The sequence below is a fragment of the Callithrix jacchus genome, chromosome 6 (genome assembly GCF_049354715.1).
Source record: "Callithrix jacchus isolate 240 chromosome 6, calJac240_pri, whole genome shotgun sequence".
Taxonomy (NCBI): Eukaryota; Metazoa; Chordata; class Mammalia; order Primates; family Cebidae; genus Callithrix; species Callithrix jacchus.
This window is the reverse complement of record NC_133507.1, coordinates 118630994-118654435: the sequence shown is the minus strand read 5'-3', so window position 1 is coordinate 118654435 and position 23442 is coordinate 118630994. Positions and strand designations below refer to the sequence as shown.

General features: G+C 37.1%; 2 protein-coding genes across 5 annotated transcripts in view; one reads left to right on the top strand and one right to left on the bottom strand.

Moving 5' to 3' along the window:
- BOLL (boule RNA binding protein) overlaps nt 1-22924 on the top strand; it is a 90119-nt gene extending 67195 nt beyond the window's left edge. For 2 of the 4 annotated variants that reach the window (XM_035305229.3, XM_008999149.5), the window contains exon 11: nt 1806-3325. In XM_035305229.3, the coding sequence (XP_035161120.1) occupies nt 1806-1829 (24 nt within the window). In that variant the 3' untranslated portion in view covers nt 1830-3325. Of the gene's footprint in view, nt 1-1805; nt 3326-3776 lie in introns of those variants that run through there. The other 2 variants (XR_013519027.1, XM_054257755.2) reach the window with 2 other exon arrangements.
- MARS2 (methionyl-tRNA synthetase 2, mitochondrial) lies at nt 19908-22924 on the bottom strand. Its single transcript, XM_002749601.4, has one exon. It carries the CDS (start codon nt 22885-22887, stop codon nt 21106-21108), a length of 1782 nt encoding a protein of 593 aa, XP_002749647.4. The 5' UTR covers nt 22888-22924; the 3' UTR covers nt 19908-21105.
- Nucleotides 22925-23442: the final 518 nt, after the last annotated feature.

Here is a 23442-nt window from a genome sequence, read left to right as displayed (position 1 = left end):
TCCTGATCCATCAGGTGATCCACCCGCCTCGGCCTCCCAAAGTGCTGGGATTACCGACATAAACCACCGTGCCCCGCCTAGGATTACTATACATTTCTTCAAAACTTCTACATCTTCACTCTCCATCTTTTAGTCATACATAAAATCTGAATTTAGCTTTTTATCTGACATTAAGTTTTCTCCTCTTATCACTCTCATCAACTGTTAGCCACACCCTTACCATTAAATATATTCTCCGGCCAGGCACGGTGGCTCATGCCTGTAATCCCAGCACTTTGGGAGGCCAAGGTGGGTGGATTGCCTCAAGTCAGGAGTTCAAGACAAGCCTAAGCAGCACGCAAAACCCCATCTCTACTAAAAATACAAAAATTATCCAGGCGTGGTGACATGCACCTGTAGTCCCAGCTACTTATAAGGCTGAGACACAAGAATTGCTTGAACCTGGAAGGCGGAGGTTGCAGTGAGCTGAGATCACACCACTGCACTCCAGCCTGGGCAACAGAGTGATATATATTCTCTCCAGTTTTACCATACTTATCAATCTAAATTATTAATATATGAATATACTGAAGTTAGTGCTGGTCCCTGTTCTCTCTAGCACATTGAGCTTTTAACCAAGTAATGTCACATACATAAAACAGTTTAACTTCATATATCTCTATTTCACCTGGGAGGACCAGTGTTCATCAGGTTACAGCCAATAACCTATAAGTAGTTAACTGGGTATGAATAGCTGTATATTGTCATAATAGATTTTATTCATTCAGCAAATACTTATTGAGCACCTACCTTGTGCTTGTCATTATTCTAGATACTGGGAATACAGCTATGAACATTAGTAAATGGTACTGGACAGTATTAAACAGGCCAGGGAAATTTAAGCCAGTCTGTAGAGTTTAGTTTTAGCAAACCCAACAAAGTTGAGCCATTAGAGCCATGCTGTCTCCAATATGGTACCCACTAGCTACATGAGGCTATTTAATTTTTATTTTAAATTAAATTAAAAATTCAGTTCCTGAGTTGCAACTAACCACATTTCAAATGCTAAATAGCCACATGTGACTAGTGGCCACCATATTTGGTAGTGTAGACATAAAACATTCCCATCAGCATAGACTGTTCTATTAGACGCACTGCTCTAGAGATAGCAGAACAAATATGGAAAATTTTGAGCCTATCGAAAATTTAAAATATGTCTTAGGACAGCTTGATTCCCTAAATTAGGAGCTGGCTTAGGCCTAAATTGCCGAAAAGGTAGTAGTAACTAGGTTGATTCTTTGACCCAAACTAGTATTAACAATAACAACAACAATAAAAATGCCAGATGACACAGGTATGTGAAGTTCTTCTGAATTATACAGCTTAAGTACCTATATGCCTGTCCTACTTATGCCCACTTAAAGGATACTTTTGGGTTTTGGACAACTTTCTGAAGAGCCTCCTGCCAAAAACACAATTCCTCTTTTAAAAACAAGTTTTTAAGACCCACCTAAGAGAAGGAAATGTTGTAACTTATAATCTGTGCTGACCCATCTGTCGTTTTATTTACCAAACATTTATACTGTTAACACTAGACTAGAGACTGTTTAATATCGATTCTAAGCTCTCAGCAGAAACAAGCTTTTCCTGAGTCCAGGGGCCCTCCTAATTGCCAGCCTCTCACTTTTTAACATTTTAATTTAATTGGTACCAAAGTTCTGCAGATATTTAGTGAATGTTGATTGATGGTCTGCACTCATCTGTTCTAACTTATCTTTTTTTTTCTATTCAGTGTTCCTGATCTATATTTTCTCTTTACTTAACAGACAGTGAGGAGCATTCATTATTAAGACAATTGGGCAGCTCTAGTCCAGCTCAACTGATTTCTTGTCCAGTGATCCTTGTGTGGCCGAGATCCAGCTTCAACAAAACGGCTAGAAGCTGCCCGTTGTGAAACTTAGGATTAGTTAATACCACACCATACTCAGTTATTCCACTATAAGCTGTCTAAATTTGATAAAATTTGCTTTTTCAGCTGTTCTACAAAATTATTTAGGTAGATGTGGCATGTTGGTTTTTTATGTGCTAATCTAACTGTAATGACCTTTTCTACAATATGTTTTATCCATTCCATAAATAATAACCACATTGGGAATAGTGAGGTGTCTTTTATTTTCTCTGCTTTGTGTTATTTTTCCTTATCAAACTATTAGATGTTATGTTTCATATTATTTGATATTTATTTTAATATTTAGGATAAGAATCACTTTTAATTATAATACTTTTAATACTTTCACATATTTTACAACAGTATACTATTTTAATCTTAATGATTTAATTCTATTTTTTGCTTTGCCATATTGTCATTTAATATGCTTTTGTCTAATTTTTCATTCATCTGTAACTGTTACTCCTTATTTTTTCATCCGCCATGGTTTTCAAAATCTGAATAGTATTTATATTTCTTTTTTATAACATTTTCTGAATATTAGAAATACCATCAACATGATCAATATTCTTGCCTTTTCATGTAATTTGACTATATTAAATTTTTTTCCAATGTTTAAGACAATGTTGAAATCCTCCTATAACATAATTTATTTGGTATCAAATTTTATAAAATATGGATCCACTTTGGGAATTTTGGTAAAAGAAGGGTTCACCTCTGACATGATCGCATAACATTGATTGAAATTCCACCAAATTAATGTTCTTTGAATGCTTTAATCCTTAAACCTTTTCTTCTTATATTCAACCAATACATTCAATTATATATGTGATTAATTTTAAAAAGGACAATTGTTTCCATAAAATGCAAAACTATTTTTTACACCAAAAGAAAATTTTAGATTCTGATTATAAAGCCAGTTTTTACTATAAAATTGGAAAATAGATGGGAGGGGGAGTCATTCATTCTTCAAAAGGTACAGAACAAATCCTACGTAGGGGTTTTTAATCTCTAAAATTTCTACAGTAGTACAGGAAATATTCCTCTTTACATTCTTTTGCAGTTCTTTCACTGACTTGCTAATTTTAGCTGGTGGGGCAGGGGAGCCATAAAAGTTGGTATTCCCCTAATAAATCTATCTCTTTTATCTCCTGTTTCAACCCCAAATGTATTCCATGCTCAGCAGCAGCAGCAGAAATAATAGGATATAGATCACAAAGCTTTTTCTGGTGAGTCAAATAGGGTGTTTTCTTTTGAAACTGTAATGAATATGTTTGCTAGTCAAATTGTTTTATGAGAACAGCAGAACCTTATGAATGTATACTAGCATGCAAGGATCTCAAGTACATTAATTATTCTCAGTTTTAGGAATATAAATAGATTAAGTCCCACAATGAAATTTCAAAAGTTTTTGTTCTGTAAGGAAAAAATTACTAACCACTGATGTTCAAGATTTTCTTTTAATAGCACTATCCTTGAGAACCAAAAAGTTTATGTTTTTATTTTCAAATGTTAAACAAGATGCTAGACAAATCCTGGACTGCTAATAAAAATTAATGATGTATTATTGGATAAGGAATTTTGATAATAATTGATACCCAAGTGTGTTTCTTCCACAGAGCTATATAGATAATATGCATACACATATATACATGCTTATAAACATATATACACACATATATACAATTTATACATATACACTTTCTTAGAATTTAGCTTTATTTTTAGAAGCCAGTAAAAATTTTGGAGTTTCTTGACAATCTGAATAAATGGAGGATATCATTCAGCCTTCTTTATGGCCTAGCTTAATAGCCCAAATATGTTACTCTTTTTTTTTTTTTTTTTTAAGAGACATTCTTGCTCCGTGGCCCAGGTTGGAATGCAGTTATTCAATCACCGCGGCTCACTGTGACCTCAAACTCCTGACCTCAAGCCATCCTCTCACCTCAGCCTCCCCAGTAGCTAGGATTACAGGCATGTACCACTACACTCAGTTAATCTTTTATTTTTTGTAGAGACAGGGTCTTACTAGGTTCCCCAAGCTGGTCTCAAACTCCTGGGCTCAAGTGATCCTTCTACTTTGGCCATCCGAAGTGCTGAGATTATAGGCGTCAGCCACTGTACCCAGCCCCAAACATATGACTTCTAAAAACAGTAGATTGAGAGAACAAAAATTCTCCATACATATACTAAGTAAAATACATTTATTTCTATTTTGTAGTATATCTCTTAATAGATAATTTGAAAAGTAAGGTTTTACTTAGGACCCATTTTGAAGGACAATCTGAAGAAATTATCTGAAATTCACTTGGTGTTGGAATAAAATGGATAATACAGATATTAGTACATGTACCAAAATCACAAGGTAATAACTTTGCAAGCTGTTTTCACAAAATCTCTAATATAATCAGAGATAGAAAGATGGTAACATGTCAAAAGATAAAGAATCTTGGAAAAATAGAGTTTAACTTTGTCAGCTGATTTCAGAAGGATGGCTTTGAAAGATGTATGATTTAGTTTATAACAGATTGCTTTATAAATTTCACAAGAACAGTACAATTATTTTCAAACAAATTTATACATGATAATCCCCATATGTAGGAGTGTGTTTCCTGGATTTATACTACACTTAACTATAAAATAATGAATTGGGGGTTACACACAAAAATTCTTTGTACATTTCCCAGAAACTGTGCTTTAATAGAATTAAAATACAGAATCAAAGGACTTTAGCAGGGTATTCAATATAACTTCAATATCAGGCTTCAACATGCTCTTAGTTGTAATAAATTGTTAGCCTCTAGACTTATAGTTTAACTCCAATTTCTCCTGAAATCCCTATAGAATCCCTTAAAAGTGGCAAAGGGGAAATGTTTACCCAAAGGATGCATATAAATAATATTTATAATTGGTGCTGTTTGTTTCAACTCTATTCAGTGTTTCTAATCCTGTACATAAGTCCTTTAAAAATATGGCATCAGCTTTGTCCTTCCATGTTGAATACCACTCTCTGATTAGCAGCTACAGTGGCTGCTTTTTGTTGGACTTACTCTTCCCTTTGAAACACAGGAGTGTGAGAAGTGGCCTCTCTATTCTTAGAGACCAAGGCCCCTCATTTCCTCCCCTGTTAAGAGTTTTCTCACTTCAGGAGATGAGCAACAGTTGGTGGTTGTTCATCAGAGAAACTCTGGGGGACCTAGATCCTCACACTTCTTGGAATATACCTGTAAGATTCTGGTACCCTTAGGCCTAAAGAGAAAATGTCTAAGAAGAAAGTTCTTTGATTAGACTTGTACTTTTTTCTTTCTCCATTTCTCTAAGAGTTTTTATTTCCTGGGAAAAATTGTTGTTTTAAAAGATGATAGTTTTTGTTTTGTTATTTTGTCTTATAATGAGTCAAGTTTCTTTCCAGAGGTATAAAGCCTTCAAAGCAACTGTTCCTAACTTCTTAATATTTATTTTTTCCCTTTACTAACCACTGACCAGTTTTGTGGCATTCTCTCTATACCTTTGTCTTTGATAGCTTTTAATCCTTTAAAAAGTTTTCCCCTCAGAAAATTTCAAGCTGGAAATTAAACTCTACTTGTTCTATCTCATGAGTTCCATAAGCCTATTAGTTGCCCTTTCTTTTTTTTTTTTTTGAAGAGGACTGGGAAGGATGGTGTGGGGGATAGTGTCTCTCTCTCTTGTCCAGGCCAACACGATCGTAGCTCACTGCAACCTCAAACTCCTGGACTAAGCAATTTTCCCGCCTCAGCCTCCAGAGTAGCTAGGACTACAGACATGTACCAACGTTACTATACCTGTCAATTTCTTAAATTTTTTTTTTGTAGAAATGAGGTCTCATTAGGTTTCCCAGGCTTGTCTTGAACTCCTGGGCTCAGGAGATCCTCCCACCTCAGCCTCCCAAAGTGCTGGGATTTACAGGTGTTGAGTCACTGCACTGTGCCTTAGTTGTTCTCTTTCAATCTGGGAAGCCTTTCCTGTCTACCCACCAGAATATCTCTTCTCCAACTTGTTCTCCAAATACTATACCCTTGTTTGGATCAGTTTTTTTTTTAAACTGATGTGCTGTCAGTGAGAAAGACCTCCCTTCATTCTGGGCTTCTCCCCTTTCCGGCTACTAGCCTTATTATGGAGGACCTCTATTTTCTGTTTGGGTATAATGTTTCCAAATTTCTAGAGACTCTGAGTCTTTTATTACTCACTAAATTCAGTTAACCTCCTTGACTAAAAATGATAGGGCTTAAGGATATTCATTATGTAGCCCTTATGTATGTGCTGTCATCTCTGCTTTCATTTTCAAATAAAATTCTACACTTAAAGAAAAAAATGCAATTAAGCATTTTTAATTTTGTAAGAGTTTTGTCCAGTACTAAGCATATCACAGATGATATTTAAATCCAAAGGATATTTTCACAAAAGTCTATATTAACCTAAATATATAATCTAATCATACTAACTGGAATTCTAGATTTGAAAAATAAAGGCAAAAGAGATAAAAGTATCTTTCCTTCCCTTGACTTCCCTAAGAAAAGGATAAAAGAGAATGCCTATTAACCCAAAAGACTTAAATCCAGTTTGGTAGAATTTCCAGTAGTATAACGCAACACGAAAACATTTCAGACAATATAATGGGAAAGATGTTTGGCTAAGGAATCCAGCTCAAATGTAGATAAATCATACTTAAGAATGTCATTCTTAGTTTTCACAGCTATTTTCTTTCATTTCTAAACCCACTGGTATATTCTTAAAGCTCCAAGGTTTTCACAACGGTTCCTAATAATAACAGAGCAAGCATTTTAGAAGTATGAAAAAAGAGAACCACAATAGTTTTTGCTTGAACATGGAGTGTTATATCCTTTTAATTTTCTATTAATTTTGCTTTACATATTATAAGAGAAAAATTTAAAAGATGATGATCAGAGAATTACCTTTGTTACTAAATCCTAAAGATCAGACGAAACTAGCAAGGATATGTTAGTTAAAACAAATCTTTTGTACATCTGTATTTTCTTCTTTATTTCAAAAAAGCTGTCCTGTTTGCCTGGAAGGATTTCACAGGTACAACCCTAGTTAAGGATAAAATACTGACATTTTTTTACTGCAATTTAGTTGATTTCTATTTGTGAAGGCTGAGTCTATCATATATTCTATGAGTTATCTCAGTAAAGTATTTTCTCCATCAAACGGGACTCGTGGTATTTACGTTAATAGTGGCTTTACTTTTGCTCATGAAGCATTTGAGATAAAAATATTTCTAAATTCATCCTTCAATATCTCATAGTATTTGAATTTCAGATGCCCTTTGGGGTACAATTGCGCATGTCATCATTCTGGGTTTTTTTTTAATCTAATGGAATATAATCATCTGAAACTTGAGGCTTTGTGATACTATATAGTGAAGTCCTTTTATATTATAGAAATACCTTGCTGACTAGAGCTTTTAAACCACTATATTATATATATATATATATATATATATATATATATACACAAATATATGCATACATACATGCATAGATATAAAGAATAATAGAGAAAACATATTAATTAGAACAGACAGTATTATTGTAATATTACTTATTAACAAGTAGTGTGGCACCTATTCTAGTTGTCTGGACTGGGAATCTGAGGCTAGAGACAGGTTCTAATTTTTTAACAGGTGAGTTTTTGCAGCTTTATCTATTAGCTATCATTCCATCCCTTTGTGAAGGTATCATAAAAAGCAACTGACAAATTAGAATTCATGGATCAGAATTCTGTGGACTTATTTCTAGTTTGGAGGGAAACTGACCAACATCTGATTTTTGATAAATATAAAATTCTGAATTCCTCATTAAGGTTTAGTTTGTCTTGCATCAAATGTTGAACTGGTGGTTTCCTACAGAACTGGAGTTTAAGTATTCGTATTGGTTATCTAAAGCATTATTTATTTAACTTCTTCTCCCTGCCCCCCAGTGAATAAATGACTTTGTTATCTTAGTAACTGTATTAAAAATAGCAATGGAGAATTCAGGACATCTTTTCACATCACCTTCAGTACACACAGCCTCCTTTGTTAACCCAAGTGTGCCAGGTGAATATTATGGTTATGCCATGATATGAAAAAAGTTTAGAAAGCTGAAGAAAGGATATTATGGTTGGTTTTTTAATGGGACTTTTTGAAGCTAAACACTATTTTTTAAGATTCAAACTTTGATTTGGGATATAAACCCAACACTGTATACAACTCATTTAATCTATTCACTTGCTTCTTGAAAATTACTTTCTAAAACACCGTCACCTTTGCTTAAATTTTGTATATCCATTATAGAGATTTCAGCTTCCCTTATTTTCTTCTAAATGATGAATTATTTGGAGAAACATCCAGAATTCATTCTAAATGTCATTACTTCACATAAATCATCCAGTTGGTCTTTTCTCATTAAACATCCTTCAAACCAAACGTCTTCATACATGATAGCTAAAGGTAAGTGACAATATAGTTTTTACTGACATGATTTAATCTCAGGTCATGCAGTTTCAAAAGAATCTCGTCTTTATTGTTAATAAAGGGCAGTCCATTCTATTACAGTAAGACAGACTTACAATTATGTTCTGTCTGATTAGGATCATGTGTAGTAGCATAACTACATCTTTTTTCAGAACTGATTACAACTTTAGATATGTGCCAAGTTCCAATGTAATTATTAGTTTAACTTTCTCTGAAACATTATAAGGATTCAGAATTAGGAGTCCTTATTCTACAACACATATTTCCTCTTGAATCTCACTCTCACCTGCATTGATGAGCAGCAGACTTGATTTTTATTATCTTTATAGAAATCACGGTGATTCACCTATAGAAGAGGTCCTCTGATGTTTCATTAGTCATATCAAATTCCACTTTAACTTCTGATCCTTGTAATAGACAGTTCTTGACTTTGCTGATCTCTGCTCAGAGATCTTACATGGGGTAATCATCTACTTATCATCCAAATATGAACACTTAAGAGGGAAACGGGGCACCAAAAATAATTAAAATTATGATTTTTGAAATATGTGTTCATTGGCCAACAAAGTTTGCCAAATTAATAAGCCTATAAAATCATTCTATTCAAAAACTGTTTTCCAAAACTAAAATTCCAGTAATACAGTAAGCGTAAGCCTAGACTGTCTCAGGGAAATTGGAATATAGCTAACCCTATTAATATATTACACAATAAATGTAACATTAAATCAGGATCAAAAAGTATGGTCTAAGAAGGAACTAAGCTATAGGGCCTAGGCCTGGACTGCTTTATTACTTTAATCCTTGAAGCTTTATGGTTGCCAGTTTAGCCAGTGATACAGCTATACAGACAGACCGACTTAGGTTTAGATACAAGCCTATTTTCCTATGTCATAAATATGAAATCATAGAATTATATAATTTAAGGACTCAAATAAATCTCAGAGATTCTATTATCCCTCAGTTTATATATGAAGAAACAGAATCTATACCTATGGAATAGTCTTAAGATACTAGTCTTGAAATTTTGGTAACTTAACCTGTTTTCACTGTTCTACAGAAAAGGTTTTTTTTTAATGATTAAAGATTGTTCAAAGTCCATGATAATATTCCAAGTAAAAATGGTATTAACTTTGTTGATGATGTGCCATAAAGTCCTGCTTAAAATACCACATTTTGCTGACTTTATTGTTTCAAAACAAGAGTAATACCTTTTATTTCTATAGCACCTTACAATTTGCAAGCACTTCACATGCATTGTCTCATTTTATCCACTCAATATTTTTGTGAGATAATCAGGCACTTCTTTATGAGAGAAGTGAAGCTCAGAACGGTTAAGAGAATTGCCCAAGGTGACATTACTATTAAGTGTTAGAACTCAGATCTTTTTTGTTACTAATAGGAAACAAGTGATTTCTGGGGAGTGGAGGCGGGAGGAGGGTGGGCAGGGCAAGAGGGAAGTTCCTTAACACAATGCTTTTCAAAAATAATTTTTATCCCACCCAAGAGTTATGGACCATCTTTCATTGAATCACCAAAATTAAATCTAACTCAAATAAATGTCTGTCCTAATCCATTCAGCATCTGGGAGTCTGAATCAGAAAATATTTCACTTCTAAGAAACAAATTGTGATAAACATAAAACAGTTTAACCATGCTTTTATCAAGTAACCTAAATATGAACCAGTTTTCTAACCGAAGTAATAGAAATAAATTACCCTAGAATTTAATTTTCTTTAAAAACATTGTGCAAGTCAGCATTCTGGGAAATATAAGAAGGAACACAACACAAGAAGAAAGAACGTATAAAGTATCCCAGAAAAACTTTAAGCCCTGCCATAGCAAATGGATACTTATAGGCTATGTCATCTCCTCTTTATATATTGGGAATATGGTACATTTCCACTGCTTATGAAAGCATAAAGTTCACCAAAAATAAATGTCATTTTTCTTCTTTCTTCCTTTCTCTTCTTCTTGCTAATTGCCCAATGTAGGCATGTATCAGTCTTAGTACAGGCCCTCCATGTAGAATTTGCTATTTTGGGAAATGGTTATTCTAGTTTAGTTTTCCTTTTAACATCCTAATGACAGATACTAGACTTTTTATGCTGATAAAACTTGATGTGGCTCTAAGATAAATGGGTCATTATTATCATTGTCCACTGAAGTATTTTTAGCTCAAAAATTATAGCAGTGCCTAACATTAAATATAGTCTCATGTCATTAGAGTGAATTTTTTTCACAACACTGATTTTGATAAACTGCCTTTAACTTATTGTTAAAATGCATCATAAATGTGTTTCTTTCCTAGTTGGAAGACTATAATTTCACAAGTGATAACTGTGCAGTTACACAGAGAGCTTATTCATATTGCTGTAAGGTACTTGGTAAGAATAAACTCTGTGCAATTGCACAATTTAAAACACTTTTAGCCCTAGAGGTATCTAGGTCTTATATGCCTTAAGAAGTTATCCATTGTTTTGGCTGGGCGCAGTGGCTCAAGCCTGTAATCCCAGCACTTTGGGAGGCCGAGGCGGGTGGATCACAAGGTCAAGAGATCGAGACCATCCTGGTCAACACGGTGAAACCCCGTCTCTACTAAAAATACAAAAAATTAGCTGGGCACGGTGGTGTGTGCCCGTAATCCCAGCTACTCAGGAGGCTGAGGCAGGAGAATTGCCTGAACCCAGGAGGCGGAGCTTGCTGTGAGCCGAGGTCGCGCCATTGCACTCCAGCCTGGGTAAGAAGAGCGAAACTCCATCTCAAAAAAAAAAAAGAAGTTATCCATTGTTATTATGACTTACTCCTGATACTTATTCCAGCAGTGGCAAATTGTTTGATTGTTGGTAGACATGCTCAATGTTTTGGTAAGTCAGCAGAGTGGCCTATGTACCCAAGTCATGGAAATTACAATGATATATAATCAAACATACCACTTTACAAAAATTTTCCCTTTTACCTTAGAATCTTTAGCTCATTTCCCTTAAGTCCCTACTTAAGTTTTTCAAAAAACTAACAGAACACTTATTATTAAATCACTGTTGTTAGATGCAGGCTGAGGAGCTGATTTGGCCTAAATGCTACTTCAAAAGTTTTATTCCGTTTTATGAGGTTAACCCCACCACTTTGATATTTGCATTCTTCTTCAATCACAGTTTTTCAAACTCAAATCATTTATGAGCTTACAATATACAGAACTCAAAAACGCAAATCATTTAAAGGCAGGGAAAATTATAAGATTTTTAGGTAAAAGGATTTGGTTACATCTTGACCCCTAAAGTAGGCATTTATTCATAATGGATGCCTTCACTGAAATTTCCTATTCTCAGTTTCTTGAGCAAAGCAATATCTCAAAGGATTCTTATGTTCAGCAGTGAATTGAATAAAAGTCATTTGTTGGAACACAGTCTAATTCGTTGCTTGTTTTACATAACAGAATGTTATCCTATTAACATGAAGTAGTATATTAATAATTCTCTGATTTTCTCTGGATAGTTGCTTTATTACCTATCGGATCTGATCTCAATTCTGTATATTGTAAGCTCATAAATCTTTTTTTCAACAAATCTTTACCAAAGTTCAGGGATGACAGAAAGGAAGCATAACCTAGTAATTTAGAAATACTATTGGATATGGCTATTCTCAGATCCCTTGAAGTGAGTCTCTTTTTATAGCCCTAGAATGCCTTCCTGTCCAGCAGCAGGTTATAAGGTCACCTACTTTTTCTAGTGGAAATTTCCTAAAACACAACTTCTCTCCACAGCATCCAGGCCCAGTTAATCTGATTTTTTTAATCGCTTCCTTAAGTAATTATAAAATTAGAACTACTTAAAATACATTAAAACCTTAATGTTCTTTAAATCTCTTACTAGGAACCAAGGTTACATTCTGTAAGAAGAAGCTTTCCCCAGACTTCATTTGTGGGTTTGAAACCTTGATATTCTCAAAGCCCACACTTTCATCCTAGAAAAGATTTTAGAGCAGAGGATTCAATCCTTACTCCACCTTCCTCTACTGATTCTGTTAAGTAGAATCTTGGATGATAACTATTTTGTCCAATAATAAAAAACAACTAGACCCATATGTGATCTGGTAACAAATATGAAGGTTTGGATGTGCTTAAGGTTAAATGTTTCTGCTTTTTTAAGAGAATTAAAGAAATCTTAGTAATCAGAACATTGGAGGTGCGGGACAAAATAAATAAATGTTTCCTTTATTCATTCACACACTTATGTAACATAGACTTATAATCTGTAACAAACAGAACAAAGGTTATACCTATAAGACAACACAATCTTGAGTTTGAAAAACTTAGTTATTATCTGGCTATTTTGTCAACATGGTAATCTTACATACAACTACATAAAAACATCTTCGCTGTTTAGATTTTTCAGTTTTATTCCAGCTGTTTCATATTTGTAGACATAGCCATGGCATGTACAGAATATATGCAGCAACAAGCCATTTGTATAATACTGTATAGTTAAAAAAAAAAACACTATCTTGCTAGGGAGCTATGTCAAGTAGATTCTAGTTTCCACATTATTTTGATTTTACTGTATTTAACTTTATATATATTTTACATGTATTAAATGTTTTGATGAAACATTTCAGACTTTAGTATATATTGAAATGTCGGCAAACATTAATATATATAAAATATAATCTGGATATATGTAATATCCAGAAAGCTGTCATATTTTTATTTTATAACAACTACAATGGCCAAAGTTGATGCTATTCTTAAATATACTTGACGATTATCTGGATTATCTCCATATCTATTTTTGGCCCTCTTTTGCCATCCATATGTGAAGTATAAGGATCCTTAAGGCATCTTAGCAAGTATAAGCAGATTCAATACATTTTCTTCCTATAACACAGTGACACTGTTGATATTCCTTTTTATCTTTCATTCAGGTCTAGTTTGTGAGGTTTCCAGGCTTTTAAGACATTAACCTTAACTAAATAAAATTTACTTATTTCACCTTTTAAATACAAAGAAACTATGATTGCCTGCTCTTACAGAATTAGAGAAGCTTTTTACAATTAAAAAATGCCACTAGAACACTTTAAAATTCAATAACTAGGCCGAGCGTGGTGGCTCACACCTGTAATCCAAACACTTAGAAGGCCAGGGCAGTTGGATCACCTGAGGTCAGGAGTTCAAGACTAGCCTGACCAACGTGGTGAAACCCCATCTCCAAAAAAAAAAATAGGATCCAAGATGGCTGATTACTAGCAGCTCAGGATTGTAGCTCCCAGTGAAAGCGCAGGTAACGAGAGGACACCACACTTTCAGACAAATTTTTGTTGCTCACAGACCAGGAGATTCCCAGCAGAGGAGCCCCACAGGTCGCCAGAGCTACTCTTGCGGCTGGCGCGGCGGTTCTTGGTGCAGAGTAAACGGGTCTGGGTCCCCTTTTGGTCGATGTTTGGAGCTCCGGGAAAGCAGAGTCGCCTATTCAGCTGATTGAAAAAGGGACTCAAGAAGGAAGCCAGACTGGAGATTCCCGGGCAGAAAAGCACCATGAATCTTAATGCTGCTGTTTTAGCCAGTGCCATGGTTGCTCAGATTCTGGCACTGGGAATCAACAAGTTGGACGTCCACTCAGAGACCTAATAGGAAAGTCGGTAATTACAAAGACGACAGGTGGATAAATTTACAATGATGGGAAGACACCAGAGTAAAAAGGCTGAGAATACCCAAGATCAGAATGCCTCTCCCTCTACAGGGAATCACACTTCCTCATCAACAAGGAAACAAGGCCTGATGGAGAACAAGTGCGTACCAATAACAGAATTAGGCTTCAGAAGGTGGATAATAAGAAACTTCTGTGAGTTAAAAGAACATGTTCTAGCCCAATGTAAAGAAACTAAGAACCTTATGTTTGACTAAATCCTAACGAGAATACACAATCTAGAGAGGAATATAAGTGAATTAATGGAACTGAAGAATTCAATACGAGAACGCTGCGAACTATGCACAGGTTTTAACAGTCAAATTGATCAAGCAGAAGAAAGGATATCAGAGGTTGAAGACCAACTTAATGAAATGAAACGAGAAGACAAGATTAGAGAAGAAAGAGTAAAAAGAAATGAGCAAAGTCTCCAAGAAGTATGGGACTATGTGAAAAGACCTAATTTACGTTTGATAGGTGTACCTGAATGTCATGAAGAGAATGAATCCAAGCTGGAAAATATTCTTCAGGATATTATCCAGGAAAACATTCCTAACCTAGTAAGGCAGGACAATACTCAACTGCAGGCAAGAGAACAGCACAAAGATATTCCTCAAGTAGAGCAACCCCAAGACACATAATCGTTAGATTCACCAGGGTTGAAATAAAGGAGAAAATTGAAATAAAGTTTGAAATAAAGGAGAAAAGGGCAGCTAGAGAGAAAGGTCAGGCCTTTATATAAAAAATATAAATTTTATGAAAATTTAAATATAAAAAATTAATGCAGTAACTTCAATTTACCAAGATTGAAATCTCTTTATGAAAGCCTTTATAAATTCCTTAAGTGACTTTTAAAGGTAATCAAAAATATGCTATATAGGACATTTTGTATGATGTATCAACCTGATTCTGTCAAAAAGTCATAACCTACCATACCAAAAAAAAAAAAAAATGAGAAAGCACCCATCATGCTTTCCTATGTATTGCTTGCATTTAGACAGAATCCTGAAGAAATTATTTAAATATAGAATAAAAATATAGGTCTTCTTGGCCTTCCCCGTTAGCAAGAACTTCAAGGCCTTTTGATATTTTTTAAAATACATTTTAGATGATAGCTAAGAGACCTATGTAAAAATAAGATTCATCACAGTTCTTCAAAGATACATCATGTCCAACAAAACAGCTATACTTCAGAAAAAAATGTAAAACATAGCATTGTGTATTCATTATGCAATTCATAGTAAAGTCTCTTAATTTGGAAGTATAAATGCTTGTCTCAAATGTGATATGAGGTATATAATTTACCATTATCCAATCTGTGACATTTTAGCTAGCAAGGTGGTATTTTCTTTGGAAATAATTACAGTCAAGGGTATTTAATCTGGTTTCTGCAGGCTTGTTAGGAAAGATATAAGAATACAGTAAGAAATGTTTGGTAAATTCATAGAATTTGTTGTTAATAAGTGGATAAGTCTTATTAAGTTCATTTGCATTAAAACTGTACGTATGAAAAAGTTTCAGTGTTTGTAGCCTCTAATAAAATTCTCTGGCTTTATTACTATAATGGTTCATTCAAATAAAACTTTTGAATATTGATGTTTTCATGTTTAGAGATAAACATGTATTTAAACAATTAGTAAAATATCATTTAAAATACTTAGATTCATGAATTTTTGACTACATTCTTTCACTTAGAATCACATACTATTTGATTCTAGAAATTGGAACATCGTTCTAAAAATAAGAAACAAGGAAATAAGGACAAACAAAAATAGGGACTATATCATTATTTAAAATTTTAACAATTTGCACCAGCACACATAAGCAGGTTTAGGATATATAAGAAACTACTCAAAACACAAGTGAAATATACCATATTTCAAAATAAAGGTAAATATATTTTTCTGAATTTCTCTTTTGGCACTCATCATTTTCATAATCTAGCTGTCCAGAAACAGATTCCTAATCTTGAAACACTAACTGATATATTTTAGTTCAACATTCTTATTTGGACTTTTCATCTTCAGATCTTTAAATTTCATTACACTATTTCTTCTTCCCCACAATAGTTAAAACAATGCCCTCAGTATGTACACATTGACTGATTGTGGTGTTGGTACTAAAGGCTTTGGCATTAACACAAGATTGAGTCCCAGGCTCTCTCGTTTTACAAGTTGTATAACCCTAGCCAAGTTGCCTAATTTCTCTGTACCTCAGTTTCTCATTACCCCATTTATTCCTAGTGTTCCAATAATGGAACACTAAGCATGTGGGAGTTATTTTATATCCTGCTGCTCAAGGTCATCGCCAACATCTGATTGTAAAAGTTCAAAAAATTGCAACCTCAGGCATAAATGGGTTAAATACAGGAAGAGTACCTCAAGGGGCTGACAGGAAAAATAAATGAGAAACCACAAATAAGGAATACAGAAATGTTGGTTCTTTCCCCTCAACTTCACTTATTACTGAACAGAAAATTTGGCAAAATTATGGCCATGTGATTCCCACCTTTTAATAACCCACTGATAAGACTTACTGTATATTTGGCTGACAGTTATATTCAAAAAGCAAGCTGTTATTTTCACAAAGGTATAGATGGAAAAAGACAAAGTTTTAGAGTCCCAAAATCTTGACTGTCATAATTTTTTTTCCTACACTTAGTGGTGATGATACATTTAGTAGTAAGCAATAAAGACCGAAATGCTAATGTCTAGTGTGAGTTGCAATACTTTTACTGTCATGGGTTTTGTTTTGTTTTGTTTTGCAGACTTGAACATTTCTTGTAATTTTCAGTCTTAGCTTTTTACACTTTGAGGCGATGTGGTTAGAACATACAAGTTTATAATTGTAACTTTATGCATTATTCCCTTTATATTAAATTTCGCTTTTTTAAAAATGGTTTCCCCCAGTATAGATTATATAATATTAATATTGCTATACCTGCTTTCTTTTGGATAATATATGCCTAGTGTTTTTTCATATGTCTTATTTTCTTCTATGTTTAAGTATATCCCTTTTAACTATATATACAGGGCCGGGCGCAGTGGCTCACGCCTGTAATCCCAGCACTTTGGGAGGCCGAGGCAGGTGGATCACAAGGTCAAGAGATCAAGACCATCTTGGTCAACATGGTGAAACCCCGTCTCTACTAAAAATACAAAAAATTAGCTGGGCATGGTGGCTCCCAGCTACTCAGGAGGCTGAGGCAGGAGAATTGCCTGAACCTCCCCAGGAGGCGGAGGTTGCAGTGAGCCGAGATCGCGCCATTGCACTCCAGCCTGGGTAACAAGAGTGAAACTCCGTCTCAAAAAAAAAGGTTAAAGTTTCTATTAACCTTAATTAACTTCATTGTTACTGTTATTAACCTCCAAATTTGGTGTGTTCCTCTTGGTAAGAGTTAACCAATCCTCTCCAAACTTCCTGCAAGAGGAAGGGACAGGGTGAATTTCATAGTGCTGAAATTACATATATTATCTTAGTTTTACAAGAGACTTAAGGGCTTTCTTCTAGAATCCGTGCTCTTGGTTACCCCTGTGTCCTAGTTCCTCCAGAGCTCTCTGAACTAGAAAACCATTGCTGCAAAAATAGACAAATGGCTGTCAATATGTCTATACCCTTTTAGGTCAATTGATACTCACTTTCTGGCAAAAGACAGGGCAAGGACCCACCAGCACCCCAGGCCCCACTAATATAAAGAGTTGTTCAATTATCCGGTAGAACTATGGATCCTAGGGTATTGCCTCTAGGAGGCAATTACAGATTATCATACGTCAGCTTTATGGACCAATAAGATACTCAGCCAGGAGGCATAGCCTCCCCATAACTCAAGGTTACACTAATGATAGCCAATATCACCACTACATACTTGGTAGGTGGGGCAGTCAGAGATCAAGAAAACCATCCCTACCATAATGCCCCAAAGAGGAAACTGTCGAATCACTTGGTACTACTTCATGATGATGTCATCCTCATTGAGGGCTCACAACCTGACCAACTACTGGTTTCCCTTCAGTTTTGAAACTTCCCAGAGCTAAAGAGCTAAGTCCCAGTCACAAGTGCAGCCTTGTGGAGTGGGGAGTGGGGGAAAGGGGGAAGACCTGTGTCCCAGTGCCCATGTTCCAGCCTAGGCCTGTCTTAAGTACTCTGGCATCAACTTCATATTCAATTTACAAAGTCCACAGATTGAGAGAAATAATGAGGTCTACATGCAGAGTAAACTGAGGTTTCAATAAAATCAGAGATTATGTCTATTTCTTGCTCCTTCCCATAGCCACAGGTCTTCTGACTTCTGCAGTGTCTTATCTCTGAGTTCACTTGTGAAACACCCCTCCAATATACAATGGTGCCACTTAAAATATGCATTGCCCACTTTTCACATGACTCCATAGAGGATTATGGTCTACTGAGTGAGTTGACATCTTTTTATTACTCTCCTAATGTAACACCACAAATACGTGACCTAAGCAGTGCTCTATGACCTTCTGCAATACTGCTTCTAGGAACATACCAAAATGAATATTTAAGAACTTCAAGGGTAGTATTGAGAAGACAGTTACTTTCTGGTGAAGGGATCCAGAAAAAGAGTATAACATATTAACCAGATAAAGTATTAACAGTGCTGGAGTAGAGGATTATACAAGTGTATTATCTTCTACCAGAAGTGGTTAGGATGCCTCCTCTTGGAGGCATTATTCCCTTTATATTATTACTCTCCAGTTTATAATACTCTCCAGTTTTCACCTGTTCTCCATTTGCTATTCTTAAACTAGTGGATCAACTTAAACACATCACTGAGTACCGAAAGAATATTTGCTATATCTATTGTGCCTCCTACAGAGAATCCAACTGGTTCATCTTCAATATCACCACAGAAGTCAACTTACCACACATTCCTCCATTTAAAATATCCTGTCTTTGTAATAATTGCACCCTGTCCTATCTGGTTCCCTTATGTTCTTGTGCCCTCCAGTACCACAAATATCCATAGCCAGCTAGGGGCCTGTACAACTGACAGACTGCACTAAAAGAACTCCATTGACATCCTCCAGTAAGCAAAGGTCCATTGCATTGACCAGAGCTAGGCTATAAGACAGATCATTCAAGTGGAAGACACTGTCTTCATCCATGGTAGGAACTGTAACACTGCTATAAGGACACTTCCATCGCAGAGGTTATCATCTCACTGGGTTTCAAATATGTTTTTCTTCATCCATGTAAATAATCTTTTACCACTCTCTGCTCTACCCCTCTGTAGGAGATATTACACTTCATCCTATGCCCCAGTAGTCTGTGCTAATAACCCCATCAGCTCACTTGAATATGTCATGTGGAAAGCTCAGACTTATGAACAGGGAGGGTCTGAAGGAACATTTGTGGAAACAGTCCTTCCACCTTTAGAAAGACTTCAAGCATTCTCTTCTAAGCAATGTTCCAGCAACCAAAAATTCCTAATTTTGCTGATTAATAAACAGAAACTATAACTGAATAATGGTACCTAAAATAAATCTAGGGGAACTACCAGTACAACAGTTTAATTCACTGTGAGCCCTCTCTACTTGCCCATACTTAGAATGTATATTCCAAGGCAAGTTCTCATTTTGAACTTTGGTCCAGCTGTCCAAGCACCTATGAGACATAACTCTGGCTTACTATGTTATAGTTACTGTGTAAATTGCAAACATCTTCTCTGTGATGTTCTCTTATGGAGCCTTGGAGAGATCCCTAAATCCAGTATGAGATTCCTGGAGCATTGGTCAGTTCCTCCTTTCACCATCACCTTCCACAAATGCAACAGAACAGATCTGAATAAGGTACTTACAAACTTTTAAACTTTAATAACTTAAGTTAAAAGAGCAAAAGAAATAATCAGTTAAAATTACTTGATGATAAGTATCCTAACATTTATAATAACTATTACACAAATTCTATATTGTATTACAGATCCTGATTGACCAAAAGAAATCATGAGATAAATTATGTACATGGATAACAAAATTAAGAATATAAGAAATATAAAGAAAATATTGCCCTTTTGAACTGTTTACAAATTTTTAAATCATACACGTAACCTAATGTTATTAAAGTTTAAAATTTTGAACATAAAAAGTGCCTCAAGAGTTTTATAATTTATCATATAAACAACCTGACACATTCACTTATTCACTTATTAAACATTTAACAGAATAAATGTCATTTTTCAGTAGTCTGAAAAAGAACAAAAATTCTGATAAGTTTTGGGGGTGTTTTGCTTTACATTAAAACAGTAGTGGTTGCAGAGCTATCCCTCATTTTAAGAAAAGCAATAAAAATGTAAAGATCTGCAAAATTAAAAGGCAGAAAACTAATTTATTCTAAATATTCTGAAACTGCACTCTTTAGTAATTAATGTGTGAGACTAGAGCCATCTACCGGTTGAAGTGCAATGTTACAAAACCCAACTGTTGGACAATTAACAAAGCAGGGAGCCCTAGTTGCAAGAACTGGGGGCAGGCACAAGGGCAGAAATCATCTGGTGTAGGACACTGGTTCAAAGGTTTAATAAAATACTCTCTTTTTAATCAGTAAACCCAATATGTGTAACAAAATAGGGTCCCCCTATAAAAGCTCCTGTAAGGGGCCTCCAATCCTAACCCTCAATGAAAGGAGTCACTGAACTAATTAGCCTGAGAAGTAAAGGCCAGGCCAATGAAAAGCCACGAGAGGTAGTTTGGGCAAATAACTGTGGTTTGGAAGAAGGCACAAAGAAGGAACAGCATTAGCAACACTGTCTTTTACCCATCTTTCCCCTCAAGACATCTTAGACACACAGTGCACAAAGGACAATGGTCAACAGTCACAGAGAAATGAAGAACAGGAGTAGGCACCTGAAAGGCTACAAAACTCTTTTCACAGGGACAGTTTATGTGCTCATTTGATTCCACTCTAGAAAACACTAGTATAACTTTCCTGAAAATGAAAAATCAAAAAAATAACGTTTTGACCAAAAACCGATGAGAACTGATTTTCTAGGTCCTGTGGGCTTTCACCACCCAAGTCCTGGACTGGTCTAGTTTTGGAAACAAAACCCCAGTTTCAGGTCCCAGTCTCCTCCCTTCAAAGGGGCATGGATGTCCGTAGAATCGAGGCAAGAAATAGAGCTTTCCAAGACTCCTCTCTGAGACAGAGACCCCCAGCCTGGACAGCAGCTTGTCAGCCAGGCTTGGGGTGACAGGCTGCAGCAAGGTCCCAAAGACTCGCAAACATTCCAAGGCCACATGAAGCACAGTACTCAGCCAGGGAGCATCCACTGGGCTATCCCAATTCAGCTTCCATGGTGCATGCCTTTGGACAAAACCATTAGTTTGCCGGACACAGCTGGAAACGGCCTCTAGAGCCTTATATATCTGAAAGTTATCATAGTGGTCTGCTACCCGCTTTGGCAAAGTGGCCACTGCACTCACCAGAGCATAATCCTCTGCCTGAGCACGAACTGATGGCCCCACCAACCCTGGCTCACTAGGGAAGCAGTTAGTGCAGAAGGCCGGGTAGGTCTCAGAAGGATTTATTCTTTTGGCAGTGCATCGGTTCAAGAGACCTCCCAAGGCATCTGCAAGCTCGGAGTTCAGCAACTTAACCACCTTTTCATCATAGTAGTCACAGTCCCAGTTGGGGACGCCCTGCCGAAGGAGAAAGTAGCGGAAGCCATCCACAGTATAGCGGTTAAGGCAAGTCCTAGGATCCACCACGTTGCCCAAGCTTTTGGACATCTTTTGGCCACAGACTGTCCAGTGGGAATGGACATAGATGCGCTGTGGTGGGCTCATGCCAGCCCCTAAGAGGAAGGCAGGCCAATAGATGGCATGGAATTTCAGGATGTCCTTACCTATAATATGAGAGGTGGCCGGCCACCAAAATTTGAACTCAGCATTTGGGTAACCAATTACAGTGAGATAGTTGACCAGGGCATCCAGCCATACATAGATGGTCTGCGAGTCATCCCCGGGCACCGGAATGCCCCAGTGCAAGTGGCTACTTCTGCGAGACACGGATAGGTCAGGCAGCTCCTCGTCCAACCACTGTAGAACTACGTGATGGAATGGTTCAGGGGTGATTGCCTGAGGGTTGCCCCGCAACCACCGCTGGAGTGGCTCCCGAAACTGGGAAAGCCTGAAAATGTAGTTTTCTTCCTTGGTCCAGGAGACTGGATGCCCACTCTCGAGAGACACAGGAAGCGAATCCCCCGATGGGCCCGGCTGCCAGGTGACCTTGGCTTCAGGCAGGAAGCACTCGTCGGAGGCGCAATACCAACCTTCATAGAGGCCCTTGTAGAGCAGACCCCGGGACTTAAGCACCCCCCAGAATTGCTGCACAGCCACCCGGTGCCGGGCCTCCGTGGTGCGGATGAAATCAGTGCAGGAGATACCGGCCTCCTGGAAAAGCTGCTGGAACTGCTCAGAGATTCGGTCGCACAGCTCGGTCGGGGCCAGGCCCGCAGTAGCTGCTGCCTGCTGAATCTTCAGCCCGTGCTCGTCGGTACCAGTGGAGAATCGCGTAGCAGCCGTGCTGGGACTTCGGAGGCGACGGTGACGGCAAAGGGCGTCCGCCAGGAGTGCAGAGTACAGGTGCCCGATGTGCGGAGCCGCGTTCACGTAGAAAATGGGTGTAGTGAAGTAGGCGCGCGCATCACTAGCATCGTCGCGGGCACTGAGAGAGCCCGAACCGTAGTAGCGTGGGCCGAAGTCCTCCAGGAGAGAGAGCTTACTAGCCCCCGTGCGTCCTAGCAGCCGGAGGAAAGACGTCCGCAGCATGGTGCAGACCGGCCCGAAGCGGAGGCGGAGGCGTTCTGACAGCACGTGTGACAGGCGCATGCGCAGCCGGGTCGCGCCGCGGCTTCCGGCCGGAAAGCCAATGAAACGCAGCTCCGAGCGCCGGCCTTCACCGCTCCGCCCGCGCCTGCGCCCTCCGCGGGCCAAAAGCCGCGGCGCCTGACCAGAAAAATACCTCCTAGCTGCCTGGTTTAGGAGAGGTTGTGAAAGACGACGAACATCTTTGCCTTTGTATAGCATACTGTGTTTCCTGCTTGGATTGGATTTTTTTTTTTTTAGACAGATTTTCGCTCTGTCTCCAGGCTGGATTGCAATGGAGTGATCTCGGCTCACTGCAATCTACGCCTCTCGATTCAAGCCATTCCCCTGCCTCAGTCTACCGAGTCATGCCCCAGTCAATACCTAAAATGTCATCTAAATTTTATCTCAGAGCCTAAATCAATCTCGAAGGGAAGGAGAGAGAAAAGAAGAAAAATCATTACCTACAGCACTTGAGAGAAGGATAAGAACTGAGAAAGTAAGAGAAGTCTTTTCTCT